The sequence below is a fragment of the Ornithorhynchus anatinus genome, chromosome 4, assembly GCF_004115215.2.
Source record: "Ornithorhynchus anatinus isolate Pmale09 chromosome 4, mOrnAna1.pri.v4, whole genome shotgun sequence".
Lineage (NCBI taxonomy): Eukaryota > Metazoa > Chordata > Mammalia > Monotremata > Ornithorhynchidae > Ornithorhynchus > Ornithorhynchus anatinus.
Window position 1 is genome coordinate 11,064,522 of NC_041731.1, and position 14,806 is coordinate 11,079,327.

At 46.0% G+C, this 14,806-nt stretch overlaps 1 protein-coding gene across 2 annotated transcripts in view; it reads right to left on the bottom strand.

The window, feature by feature from the left end:
• Positions 1-14,806, bottom strand: part of EGFR (epidermal growth factor receptor) — a 298,096-nt gene that overhangs the window by 265,517 nt on the left and 17,773 nt on the right. The window contains exons 1-2 of one of the 2 annotated variants that reach the window (XM_029062046.2): positions 5,901-6,058; positions 194-239 (exon numbers count right to left, since the gene is read on the bottom strand). Coding sequence is in view for 1 of the 2 variants with exons in the window: in XM_029062043.2 (XP_028917876.1) it covers positions 194-239 (46 nt within the window). In the remaining variant the exon portion in view is untranslated. Of the gene's footprint in view, positions 1-193; positions 240-5,900; positions 6,059-14,806 lie in introns of those variants that run through there. The other variant, XM_029062043.2, reaches the window with a different exon arrangement.

Here is a 14,806-nt window from a genome sequence, read left to right on the forward strand (position 1 = left end):
CCCAAGTCTATGCTCTATCCACTAGGCCATGCCGTTTCAGACCTTGAATGCAGAGAGTGCTTTTTACCAAATTACTTTTATATCATAAATTTCACCGTATCCTAATCCTCTCCTTGTGAGGTTAGGGAAAGGCTGAGATTCACTCTATCCATTTTACAGCTGAGGAAACTAAAGAACAAAGAGATTCAGGCACCTGTCTGTAGTCCATGAGAAGTTCCACCTTCATTTCTGTCTGGAATCTGGAAAGCAAAGCATGAAAGATTGGACAACAAATTTATCTGGATGATCTATTTTTAGATTATTTAAAATTTGATAATTAACCTTCCCCGTCCCCACCTTATTACAGAATCATCTATTCCGTGCTCTAATAGTCTTTCAGCCTCTGAGCCATTCCTCTTCCTCTTTGGCATCTTCCTTCTCAACATCACTTCTACCCACAAGGTAAATCAAAGGGTAGAGGTCCTCTTTACCCACCACTCTTGCCAACTGAGCTCATGTAACTGTTGGTGCTGAATTTTGCCCTGACCAGTAGGGGCAATCGTAATATAGATATTAATCATGTACCCACTGGGTGCAATGCACTGGAGTTAGCACTTGGGGAAAGTTTAATAGAAGCATACACACATTTCCTGCCCACAAGGAGCTTCCATTCTTAATGGGGGGACACAACAGATTTAAGCATATTTAATCCAAATTCACTGACCGTACAATCGATCACCTACGTATGTGCTTCAGGGGGGTAAAAACACCTATGTAATTGCCAGAGGGGTTGATGTGTCTTGGAGACCAGGACTGAATGACCCCCTTTACTAAAAATAACAGGGTATCTCGATGACCACAAGACAGTGGGAAGTGTGGCTTGGAAGCGACGAGGACCTCCATGTGGGTTTAGTGGCTCAAAGTGGTGAATTATAGCTCCTTCCTCTTACAGTTGTCTCCAACCAGTGATAGCTGCAGGAAGGGCCCCTACTGCCATGAAGACAACGGCTTCATTGCCTCTTTCTCTGTGCTATGAGAAAAAGAAGTGCAGCTTTCTCAGAAGTCAGTCAACTGCATTTACTGAGGACTTACTGTGTGCAGAGCACTGTACTAAGTGCTTGGAAGAGTACAATATAACATAACATATTCCCTGCCTACAACGAGTTTACACTCTAGAGGAAGATACAAAAACAACCACTGGGATGCCTGTCTATATATCTAACTGATTGTCCAACTCACCTTTTCTTTCTCATTAGTATTCTCAATAACCAAAGTAGATGACCATGAAACTTCCACAAATGGTTGCTGGCCAGCTGATTAGGAGCTTAACTTGATTTCTACCCCAATGGTTGTCTCCTGAGCTCCCCAGAAATGCGGGAAAGGAAGGCTTTTAGCAAGATCTCTGCTTCATGAACATGATACTGGATATTTTTTTTTTTTTAATCACACTCTTGCCCACTCTGAGCACAAGAGCCAGGACGGGGATGTGCGTTTCATGTGGGAAACACTACGTTTGCGCCTCTGTGCTCCAAAGAGTAAGCCAAGAATGCAGGTCTTGGCATGCAAGCTCATAAAGGATAGGGACTGGATTCTGTGCATGTTCCGTATAGTGCCAAGAACAAGGAGCACATTCAGGGAATGTTACACAACCCTCTCAGAAACCGCATTGCCGCTTCTCAGTCAGTGTGTGCGGATGAGCTGACAAGCCATTATGTCCCATTCAGAGTCTTCCTCCTGCACAGGATCAACGGGGACACGTCCAACTAGTTGGGAACCACCAGGAACTCAAAACCTGGTTGTTGCAGTTTCTAAAGGTCCTTTAGACGGAAAGCTCGTCTTGGGCAGGAAACATGTCTACCAACTCCGTGGTACTCTTCCAAGCATTTAATATAGTGCTCGGCTCACACTGAGTGCTCAGTAAAGACAACTGATTGATTCTCTTGGGTGACTTGAAAATAGTCCTCAGCCCACTTGTCACCCGATTTGGGAGTAGCTAGAGAGGTGTTGCTTATGGGACTTATAAAAGACTTCTCGCCCTAAATCTTCCCCTTCACCCTAAAGAAAATGCAAAGGAATCTTCAAAGTCTGTAGGCAAAAACCTCAGCACAGAGTGTTTATTGTTATTGGAAGCTGTGCCTGCCCTGGAAATTATCCCCTTGGTATTAGTCTGCGTATAGATGGAGAACCAGCCAGAATGCCAGGAGTCTGTGTGTGTCTGGAGGTAGTAAATTTATCCTTAGGAGACTTGGATTGGGCCGGGGTGTTCTTAAACCAACAAGGGCCCCTGGGGTCAAAACAAATAGCAGCAATAGCAATCTCCAAATTGCCGGTAGAGTCCTCTAAGTTTTCTCTCCCAAAGTGGAAGGTCACAAGCCTCAGAGAGGGAGAAATGACCCTCGGCTTCGCTGGTTTCATTTCTCGTGGTGCTGTCAGACAGCAACACGTTTGGCCACCTCCAACTTTCCCATTTCTGCTTGCCTCTTGGGGGACTCGCGGCGAGGCAGATAGGAAGCAAACGCAAATTGAATCACTGTTGTCGTTAAGGAAGAAAGAAAATTCAGATTGGCAGGCGGAAAGGAAACTGCCTGAGCCTTCTATAACAAACCCCGTGCGATTCTCTTTGGCGAAGCTCTGGGTCACATAGTGAAGACATCTTGATTTGGGGGGAGAAAAGCACAGGGAAGAGGGAATAAATCCAAAAGAGTCACTGAACATGAACATTTTCCTGGCTGGCTGTGAAAGAGTTAACCGAATGGCTTGAGGAGTCAATACCTTCCTCTAATTTGCTGAGATTGGGCTAATTCCTGGAATGATTTGCATTTGGAGAATACTTTATTGACTCTTTTCTCATAGCAAGGCTTTTTTTTTCTAAACAATTGGCCTGAGTGGATCTGGCAGGAGGCTACCCTGATGACGGCGAACCTGATTTTGAGTAGCCAGGTTCAATAAGTGCTCAATAATAATAATAACGTTGGTATTTGGTAAGCGCTTACTATGTGCAGAGCACTGTTCTAAGCGCTGGGTAGATACAGGGTAATGAGATTGTCCCACGTGAGGCTCACAGTCTTAATCCCCATTTTACAGCTGAGGAAACTGAGACACAGAGGAGTGCCTTTCCCCAGGTCGCACAGCAAGCAATTGGTGGAGCTGTGATTAGAACCCAGGTCCTCTGATCCCCAGACCCATGCTCTTTCCACCAGGCCACACTGCTTCTCTGCCTCTTTAGAGAAACTCAGCCCGATGCGAGGAATGTGTAACTGAGGAGGTAACTGAGGCACAGAGAAGTTAAGTGACTTGCCCACAGTCACACAGCTAAGTGGCAGAGCCGGGATTCAAACCCATGACCTCTGACTCCCAAGCCCGTACTCTTTCCACTGAGCCACGCTGCTTCCCAATAAAGGTCCCAGGGACCCTGGACTAGGGCACTTTCTGATCCTTCCTTATCTACACTAGGGTCCTGGTTCACAGGACCGGGCATGCTAGGACTGGCCACCAGTGGAATGTATAAGGTGATGGTAAGGAGAAAGAATTTTCCCTAATAATAATAATGTTGGTATTTGTTAAGCGCTTACGATGTGCAGAGCACTGTTCTAAGCGCTGGGGTAGATACAGGGTGATCAGGTTGTCTCACATGAGGCTCACAGTCTTAATCCCCATTTTACAGATGAGGTCACTGAGGCACAGAGAAGTGAAGTGACTTGCCCACAGTCACGCAGCTGACAAGTTGCAGAGCCGGGATTTGAACCCCTGACCTCTGACTCCCAAGTCCGTGCTCTTTCCACTGAGCCACGCTGATCTCTACCTACCTACCCTACCTTTGGTGACCAAGTAACCGCTCGATGAACCAGTGCACAGACAAATAGGACACAGTTCTACTGGATCACAAGGTCTTCACAGTGGAACGTACACGTATATACACAGATACAATGCATCTGTCCTTGGGTACGCTAGATTCATTCCATCATATTTATTGAGCGCTTACTGTACGCAAAGCACCGTACTGGGTGATTGAGCACTGTACTAAGCGCTTGATCCTTGGGGGCAACTATTCATACGTATGTATTTATAAGCCTTTATATTTCTAGACAGTGTCACTGACAGTGAAATTCAAAAAGGCCAATGTGGAACCCACAGTCTTGACTATTTCTACACACACAGATAGTCCTTGGATATTTCATTGATTTAATCATATCGACTGAGCACTTACTGAGAGTAGAGCACCGTACTAAGCACTTGGGAGAGTACAATGCAACAGAAGACACATTCCCTGCCCACAACGAGCTTGCAGTCTAGAGGGGCAAAGCCACTAAATCCACGCTGGGTGGGATGTGAGTAGCACTGATTCACTTTTGCCTCTGTCTCACCGCCCTCTCAGAGTTTTCACTCCTAAGAAGTAGCTCCTTTCTGGATTGAAGTTGGCCTTTTGGTGGGGTTGGCTTCTCTGCTGCAGTTGTTTCCCAGTTTGCAGCCTGTTTTATTGCATCCCTAAAAGGTTTCTTCCATTGTCCCTTGTTTTTGGTGGCCTAACTTTAGCTCCCTGTTTCATCAGCTGTTTGGATGTCCTACTGTCATTCATATCCAACTGGAATCTCCTGTATCTATCCCAATGCTTAACACAGTGCTTGGCAGAGAGTAAACACTTAGCAGATACCACCAAGTATGGCTTTCATTCGCATTACAAAAATGGAACTCTGCCTGTTTTCTCCCCATCTCACGTCTGTGGTTGGGTTGAGATTTGTATAGGGACTTCTTCAGATGGCGTGGACAGTGCAAAAGTCACTTTATATTATCAGAAGGCAGAGTAAGCTCACTGTGGGCAGGAAATGTGGCTGTTTATTGTCATATTGTACTCTCCCAAGTGCTTAGTACAGTGCTCTGCGCGCAGTAAGTGCCCAATAAATATGATTCAATGATGAATGAATGAGAGGAAGGGAGCTGATCAAAGGAGGAGATGTTTAAGAACTCTCCCACTTTTGCATGAACACAGGGTCCCATAAAGGTGCATGCATATCGGTGGACAGCCTGTCTCTGCCCCTGTGGCATCTGGCCGGTAGACGTGTGGGAATTGGGGATGGGCTAATCGGTAACTGCATCCTGCCAGGGTGGGCCGGGAGGGCTTCAGCTATAGCGTTTTGGCAGCTCAGAGTCACCGAAGCCCTGGTTGGGAGGCCTGGCTCAGGAGCTGCCTGAGAGGAGAAGAGCTATCTATTGAACCATAGACCCCCATCCCTGCTGACTCTCAGCTACCCCCAGCCGCCCCCCAGCCAAAACCTCCACCGTCCCAAGTCTGTTTACCTATTGCGAGCCAATGAGTTCACAGTTTGAGGCTGATTACCTCCAGGCTCTCCTCAGTAAGGGTTATGATAGCCTTTCGCTGAGGCCAGAGATTTATCCTGAGCTCGTAAATGGTTACGAATATATATCTGTAATTAATCTATTTAATGCATGTCTGTCTTCCCCTCCAGACTGCAAGCTCGTTGTAGGCAAGGGAATGTGTCTGTTATATTTATTCTCCTAAGCGCTTTGCACATAGTAATCGTTCAATAAATACAGTCAGATGAATGAATGGAAAAGGTAACAAAGTTTCCTTGCCCAAGCACAGAGGAAATTTCATTTTTATGCTCATACGAAGAACAGAAGTCACTTTAATCGGACAGTCAGTCATATTTATTGAACGCTTACTGTGTGCAGAGCACTGTACTAAGTGCTTGGGAGAGTGCAACACGATAATATAACACAGTCCCTGTCCACAAGTCTAGAGGGGACTTACAATGAGACTACGACAGGAGTTACCTGCTTTCAGAAAGTTGCCCGTGCTTTAGACAAGAGCAAGCTGGGTAAACCCCTAGGTTTCTGAAAACGGGAGCGGAACCTTATACTAATACATATCGATAGACGGCAGAATGGTGATTTATTAATACCTTATCCAAATAGCCCCCGGTGCCTGGTGCGTGCAGATGAAGGGTCGAGTCACGGCTGCCAGGGCTTTGACCCGCCACACCAAGACCTTCCTGGGATGGCAGCTGCCTGAATTGTCTGGCATCCAAAGCACAGGGACCAAAAGAAAATAATCCAAGGATCCAAGAATAGCCTCTTTTCCTTCACTCCGTGACCTGCGTTGACCGACTCTCAGGCTGGCGTGACTGGAAAGCTTCAGCTTGCTGGTCCGAGTCCTCCACCTACCAGATGCAACTCGTTCTGAAACTCCTGAAACTCCCTTCTGCAAAAATCACCCACGGTGGCAGGGAGCTGTTGTCAGGGGAGGCAGATGGAGCTGCCTCTATTTCAAAGGAAACAAAAAGAAAGTAAAAACCTCTTCTGAGTGCCTGAAAAGACACCAGTAGACAAACAAATGGGTCTTTTAAAGGCTGAATTGCTCATGTGGCTGAGGAAAAAAAAAAAAAAAGATGCCTCAAAAAAAACAAAAAACCAAAAAACAACTCTGCCAACTCTAGGCAAGTACAACACCCCAAACACTAACTGAGAACCCAGAAAATCTATATAACTTGCTGCCCTTCCTGGAAGCTTGCAGAGCATCTGAGGCTATTCAGGGTGGCTTTTAAGTAGATCCAAGATGAATAGAGCCAGGCCCAAATGGCTAGGGAGGCCAGCCACCGCTTTGCAACAAAATGAATGAATTTGATGGATTCGTCTTCACTCAATAGTTTCTTGAAGATTTCACTGCCCCAGAAGACTTTCAAAATGCAGAAACTCTCCACCCCACCCTTACTCGCCTGCTTTGTGACCTTGGGCAAATTATCTTCCCTGTGCTTCAGTTTCCTCGTCTGTAAAATCAGCCGCTGGCGTGGATACAAGTAAATCAACTTGGACACGGTCCCCGTCCTACATGGGGCTCACACTCTTCATCCCCATTTTACAGATGAGGTAACCGAGGCCCAGAGAAGAGAAGTGCCTTGCTCAAGCCCACACGGCAGACATGTGGCAGAGTCAGGATTAGAACCCAGGTCCTCTCGACTCCCAGGCCCACGCTCTATCCACTAAGCCTCGCTGCTTCTAGATGACGATGATGTTTGTAAAGCTCCAGAGATTGGCTTGTCCTGATTTTTCTGATAACCTTAAAAACGATGATATGACTCAAATCGGTAAGGTGAGGAAGTCAAAAGGAAGGAATTGCGATTCCGCATTGCTGTACGACTTTGGAAAGATCGATCACCTGGGTCTCCTTTGGCCAACTACCAAATGTTATGGAGAGGCTTCCTTGATTTAAACGAAACGTACCCACACCTCTGGAAGTGATGAGCAACAGAAGCCAGGAGACTCATTTGGAGGTGTGTTTTGCCTGGGCTTTTGTTGCTCTCTGGCACCTTTGCTCCTAACTTTCACTTCGCTGTTTGCTTCATGCTCCAGCGTCCCATAAATCCCTAGTTGTTTGCTGATTGCTTAATACTTTCCACCACACGCGCTTGAACAATAACATACAGCCTTGGTACCTCATAAACCCATCCACTCATTTCAATCATATTAAGTGCTTACTGTGTGCAGACTACTGTACTGAGCGCTTGGGAGAGTACAATATAGCAACAAACACACATTCTCTCGCCCATTTGCCTTGAGCAGATCAGGCAACTGTGGGGCCCCCACACCTGGGAGACATCCGAGAACACACTTTGACCCACAACAGTGAGATAAGAGAAGATCTGAACTTTGCCCGTCGAAATGTCCCGGGAACACGTTTCCAGGGAAACAGAAATGATAGCAACTACAGATGGGGTGGGCTGAAGAAGTCACATCAAGAATGAGATGGAACATAGTTCATGAATCTAATCCCGCGACGTTAGCATATAATGGCCATCCGCGGTGCATGATATCATACCCAAGAAATACAGAGAGTCATGGGCTTTGGTGTCCCATCTAGGAAACAAAATGCTGGAACAAACCCTGCAAATCTGAGATTTACCCACCCTGATCCATCTATTTGCTAAGCCTAGGATATTACACTTAGTTCTGTCAGACGGCACGTCAAACTCATCTTCCCACCCAATTCCTGTCCTTCTGCTGACTCTCCTATAATAATAATAATAATGTTGGTATTTGTTAAGCGCTTACTATGTGCCGAGCACTGTTCTATGCACTGGGGTAGATACAGTGTAATCAGGTTATCCCACGTAGGGCTCACGGTCTTCAATCCCATTTTTACAGATGAGGGAACTGAGGTACAGAGAAGTGAAGTGACTTGCCCAAGGTCACACAGCTGACAAACGGCGGAGTCGGGATTAGAACCCATGACCTCTGACTCCCAAGCCCGGGCTTTTTCCACTGAGGTTATTACACTCGGTTCTGTCAGAAGACATGTCAAACTTAACATGTCCAAAACGGCGGTCCTCATCTTCCCACCCAATCCCTGTCTTCCTCTTCCACCTGACTTTGTATCACCGTACAGAGCACCACCATCCTCCCCGTCTCAGGAGCCTGTAACCTTGGCATCGTCCTCGACTCTTTTTTCTCATTCAACCCACACATGCAATCTGTCAAGAAATCCTGCCAGTTCGACCTTGACAAATTCTCTAGAATCTTCGCTTTCCATCCAAACTGTTGCCACGCTGACCCAAGCATTCATCATTTCCTGCCTTGCTACTGCTTCAGCCTCCTTGCTGACTCCCTGCATCCTGTCACTCCCCACTCCGGCCCATACTTCACTCTACTGCCCACACAGTTTTTCTGCAAAAATATTCCGTTCACGTCTCCCCACTCCTCAGTCCGTCTGACCTGATTATTTTGTACCTTCCCCAGCGTTTAGAACAGTGCTTGATACGTAGTAAGCACTTAACCGATACCATAATTATCCTCAAGAACCTCCAGTAGTTCATGCATTCTTCATTCAATTGTATTTACTGAGTGCTTAATGTGTGCGGAGCACTGTACTAAGCGCTTGAGAGAGTACAATAGAACAGTAAACAGACATGTCCTGCCCACAATGAGCTTACAGTCTAGAGGGGGAGACAGACATTAATATAAACTACAGGCCTGTCCATAAGTGCTGTGGGGCTGAAGGGGGGATAAATAAAGGAAGCATGCAGAAGGGAGTGGGAGAAGAGGAAAGGAGGGCTTAGTTAGGGAAGGCTTCTAGGAGGAGATGGGCCTTCAATCGGTTTTGAAGATGGGGAGAGTAATTGTCAGATTTGTGGAGGGAGGACATTCCAGACTGAAGGCAGGACCTGGGCAAGGGGTCGGCGGTGAGATAGATGAGATCAAGGAACAGAGGTTACCCATCCAACTCCACACCGAACAGAAACTCCTAACCATCAGCTTTAAGGCACTCAATCAGCTCTCCCTCCTACCTAACCTCACTGATCTCCGACTAAAAATTCTACCAGCACATTCCACTCCTCTAACCCCAATCTATTCTCTGTACTGCAGTCTCATCTATCTGCAAACCAACCGTTTACCCACATTCTCCATTAGCTCTGGAACTTCCTCCCACTTCATAATCAGCAGTCCACTACTCTCCTCACTTTTAAAACTGCCTAAAAATCACTTCTCCAAGAGGCCTTCCTAAACTAAACCTTTTATTTCCCCTTTAGAGACTCCTTATGTCTGTAAGCTCTTCCACAAGACTGTAAGCTCCTTGAGGGCAGGGATCACATCTACAGACTATCATACTCTCATAAGAGTTTAGTACCTAGCTCTGCACACAAGAAAAGCTCAAGAAATACCACTGATTGTTGTTTTGGGGATAAATGTACGCAACTCCTTGGTTGTTGGAGGTTGTAAATGTATTCAACTCCTTGGAGGTTGAAACTAATGCCAGAGAAGATAATAAGTTGTATATGTGGGAGTGAGGATATTTGCGTGCACATGTATAGACTGAGAAGTTTATTTACAATGCGTATTCCGTGTGCGTTTCTGCACACACACGTGAGCGAGGGTCCCTCCAAGTCGAGATGATCCCGCTGACGTTTTGGGTCACAGGGTCACCCTGGAGATGTCGGGTAAACCTGGAAAAAGGTTGTTGGAAGCAGTTTCAAAAACAAGTAAGCCACACGCACCACCAATTCGAGTCATGAACCCTTATCATCTACAGCCATGGAAACTTATATCACAAAACGCAAACCACCTACTACATATACGCTGAACACAGAGTAATTATAACTTTCGTTTTTACTGCATTGTTCTTTAAAGAAAATAAATGAACTTTTCAAAAACTCTATCAGTTGCCGATTATGCAAGCAGTGTTTCTCAATGACAGTCCATTACTCGGAAGTAAAAGCCTAAGTTCACTGGTAGAATGGCTGTTTCAGGGCAAAGGAATTTGCTCAGAAAACAGTAAGAGTGAAAGCGTGCTTACTTGAAAGTAAATCAGTGAAAGAAAATGACTTCCTAACATCCTCAAAATAGCACTAGTGTTGTGTTGTATTTTGGCCTTGGGTTTCTAGGTGCAGTATTAGTTTGTTATGCTATTTGGCAATAGATAGTAACAAGACAAGGCATGACATTAAAGTCAAGTTGGATGTCTACATTCAGGCAGTGAAATGGACCAGAGGGCTTTCCTTTCTGGGTCTCTTTAGAATGCAACCTGGAAAATTTATTTCTCTGCACAACTATTGGATTCAGAGGAAGAAGTTGATGGAAGAATGAAGAGAAGAGAAGCAGTGTGGTCTAGTGGATAGAGCACAGGCCTATGAATCAGAAGGCCCCGAGTTCTAATCCCAGCTCTACCACTTGTCTGTAGGGTGATCTTGGGCAAGTCACTTCTCTGTGCTTCAGTTACCTCATCTGTAAAATGGGGATTAATACTGCGAGCCCCTTGTGGGACACGGACAGTTTCCAACCCGATTAGCTTGTGTTTTCCCAAGCTTTTAGTACAATGCCTGACACATAGCGAGGGCTTAGCAAATACCATAATAAAAAAAAAAGAAAAGAAAAGAGAGATTGGGCATGTCTTGAATGGTCTCTACCTTGCCCAGGATTCCCATTCCCTGCCCACATCAAAAGCAGCCCTTTTTTAGGTCAAGGATGTCACAGGTTTTTTGATATTTGTCTTTCGGAATGGAAACACCCTTGTCCCACCTGATGTATCCATCAGGGTTTCCAATCAGGGTGGGGAAAGGGCTGCTTTTGATGTGGGCAGGGAATGTGTCTGCTATATTGTGCTCTCTCAAGCGCTCAGTACAGTGTTCTGCATATAGCAAGCGCTCAATATGATTGACTGACTAATCATCCATATAGTATTCTTGACCAGAAAGTGCCAGCACTTCAGAGATACCATCTTTATTATCTAAAAAAGGAAAGAAAGCTGATTGCGCCGTTAGCAGAACTCTCACAGTGCTCTTATGCCATTAATAATAACAATAATAATTATTATGGTAGTTGTTAAGTCCTTATTATGTGCCAAGCACTGATCTAAGAGCTGGGGTAGATACAAGGTAATCAGGGTGTCCCACAAGGGGCTCATTCTTAATCCCCATTTTACAGATGAGGGAACTGAAGCACACAGAAGTGGCTTGCCCAAGGTCACACAGCAGACAAGTGGCGGAGCTGGGATTAGAACCCACATCCTCTGATTCCCAAACCCATGCTCCTTCCACTAAACCACGCTGCTTCTCGTGTCCCGATCCTGGACAGATGCTTCCTGGCCCACCTGGGACCCAATGTCAACAATGCACTACTAAAACTGAGATATGCTTTATGCTGTGAGCATCTTGGCTGCCCAGCAGATACAGGAGATGCATTCTAGATTTTAAGGTCCTTGATGACAGGGAGTGCAACTCCACCACTTGTCTGCTGTGTGACCTTCGGCAAGTCACTTCACTTCTCTGGGCCACAGTTACTTCATCTGGAAAATGGGGATTGAGACCGTGAGTCCCATGTGGGACAGGAACTGTGTCCAACTCAATTTGCTTGTATCCATCCCAGCGCTTACTACAGTGCCTGACACACAGAAAGCATGTAAGTACCACAATTATTATCATGATCTCCCAAGGGCTGAACCTAGTTCCCTGAATCCAGTAATTGTTCAATAAATTCCACTGATGGATGGACCGAACATCAGATCCTGTATGGAGGTGGAAGGGGAGGAGAGGATTTTTGCAGTTTTTTACTATTTGGGGTAATTCATTCTTACTGCTGGATGGGGTTTTTCAATCACGGAACCCAGAATCTGGGACTTTCTGGGCCAGCAGTGCCGATGTGTACGTCCCTGGCTCATTGCTCTGGTGGACCAAAAAAAAAAGGTTTCTTCCTTTTCACCCATCGTCCGCAGCTTTCCTTAGAAACACCTTTGCTTGAATGCAAAGTGGACACCAAATAAAAGTCATGGAATCCATTGAAATGCGTGTGTCAACTTGATCACAGATGATTTAAAACAAACCTGTTCTTCAGTTTTCAACAGGCGGCTTTTCCAAGAGCAAGGTGATAAATAATAATCGCATTTGCTGAGCGCTATTTGCCAAGCACTGTACTAAGCACTGGGGTAAGAGGCCAGATAATCAGGTTGAACACAGTCTCTGGCCCAGATGGGACTCACAGCTGGAGGGAGAAGAGGTATAGAATCCTCATTTTACCACTGAGGACGTTGAGGCATAGCAAAATTCAGTGACTTGCCCGAGGTCACACAGCAAGCAAATGGCAGAGCCGGCATTAGAATCTAAGTCCCCTGATTCCCAGGCCCGTGGTCTTTCCATTAGGCCACGCCTATTCTTTGGGATACGGCCTTTAACTTCTTCCACCTAGCCATGGGATCCCGCTGTACATACGAAACGAGTGATCAAAGAAATGCCTCCCATCCGCAATTCATTTTAATTCCTGTCTTCTGCTGTTGAGTTCAAGCTTCTTGTGAGCGGGGATTACATCGACTGACCCGACTGTATTTTCCCAAGCAGTGAGTCCAATGCTCTGCACAAAGTAAGTGCTCAATAAATACCACTGTTTGATCGACTGACTGCCGCTTGCAGAGGGATTCCTCAGCACAGCTTTTAACCCAGGTAAGAGGGATAAAGTGGAAACGGATGGAAGCATGCACTCCCCTCATGGCGGAGAGGGAGGACAGGGCATCCCAGCAGTTTTATTTTCCTTCCCATCATGAATTTTAGAACAATCCCAAGATTTATGACCCCAGTGGATCTGGCACGAGTTTCCAAGTACCTGCCGGGACAAGAGTCTTGGGAGTGTCTGCTCGGCTCCCTTTGGACATCCAGCCAATTTGGATCGACTCTCTCATCGTTAAGGGTGGTTATTCTTTATCGGCACAAATAAAATGCAGGCACCTCTCCGGCTGTACCGGTTTGAATGTTCACGAGTTGGGGGAGGTAAACCCGGTAGAAAGAAGAGAAAGAAAGATCTGAGCTGCAGGGAATGTCCCACTTTCTTTTGAGTAACAGGCACTTGGAAATCTGGTTGTGTCTCTTCAGCGTTCCACAGACTGTGGAAGAGCCTATTTCAGTGCCTAAGCGGATCAATCAGTGGCATTAACTGAGTGCTTACTGCGTTCAGAGAACTGTATTAGGGACTTGGGAAAAGTACAATAGGGTTGAGTTGGCAGACACGATCCCTGCCCACAGGGCGCTTACAGTCTACAGGGGGAGACAAACGTTATATTACAGATCAGGAAAATAGTGGAGTAAAAAGTATATCTCGTCTCCACTTGCAGATCTCAGTGACCACATGAGCTCTGAGGGGTGGACCATTTTTCCTTGTTCTGACGTCACTTTATTAAATACCGGAGCAAAAGCTAGACCAGCACATTTTGGTCTGACAGCTATTCTGCATAGAACATCACCCTCCAAGGTGGGCAGGGTTAAGGAATAGCTAACTGTTATCATCTCTTTAAGACCACCTCCCCCCGCCCCGGTCTAATCTTAGAGGTGGGTGGAGATACTGTGGAAGGACCACTCATTATGCCATATCTTGGTACTCGTCTTAGAAAGCAGTGTGGCTTAATGGGAGGCAGTGTTGCTCTCAAAAGCCTCATTTACCTGTTCTGCTGAACTCTCGCCCTTGTTCTGCCTCTGACCTGGAATACCCTCCCTCTTCATATCCGGACAATCACTCTCCCTACCTTCAAAGCGTTATTAAAAGCACATCTCCTCCAAGAAGCCTTCCCAGACTAAGCCCTCATTTCCCCTTCTCCCACCCACTTCTGTATTGCCCTTGAACTTGCACCCTTTATTCACCCTTCCCTCGGCCTCACTGCCCTTATGTGCACATCCTTAATTTATGTATATTAATGTCTTATCCCCCACTAGACTCTAAGCTCGTTGTGGGCAGGAAACCTGACGGCCAACTTTATTATATTCTTCTCTCCCAAGCATTTAGTACAGTGCTCTACACAGAGTAAGAGCTCAATAAATACGATCGATTGCCTATAGCCTCCGCTGTAGCCGACGAGACTGAAAACTGTGCAAGAAGGTCTAGAAGAGTTTCTAACACAGCATTATCAATTGCAGCACAACTCCTGAATTATTGCCAACTATCTTTTACCCCTTGGCATCTCTTTTGAGGTTCAAAGATTAGGAGTATTAACAGAGCAGATTATGGGGTTGGACAGATGTTAGCCTCTTGAAATATCCAGCGAGTGTGAGTTGGACTTCAGGCTAGGGTCAGGATCTGCCTCATTTTGTCCAAACCTGTTTGCCCAACCCGCTGTGTCCACGTAGACATGTTCCCTGCAGGAGAACACCTGGACACAAAGGCAAGTGACTGTTCCATTCTGCTACAGGTGCGTGCAGATTCCAAACCACTCCTCGACAACTGAAGAGGATTTAGGGAGGAGGAAACAATATCAATATCATACTTCTAAACCCAGTCCTCCCACCACAAACTGAAGCCAGAGAATTTTAAACCATGTAGACAATCAAAGAGGACAACTGGA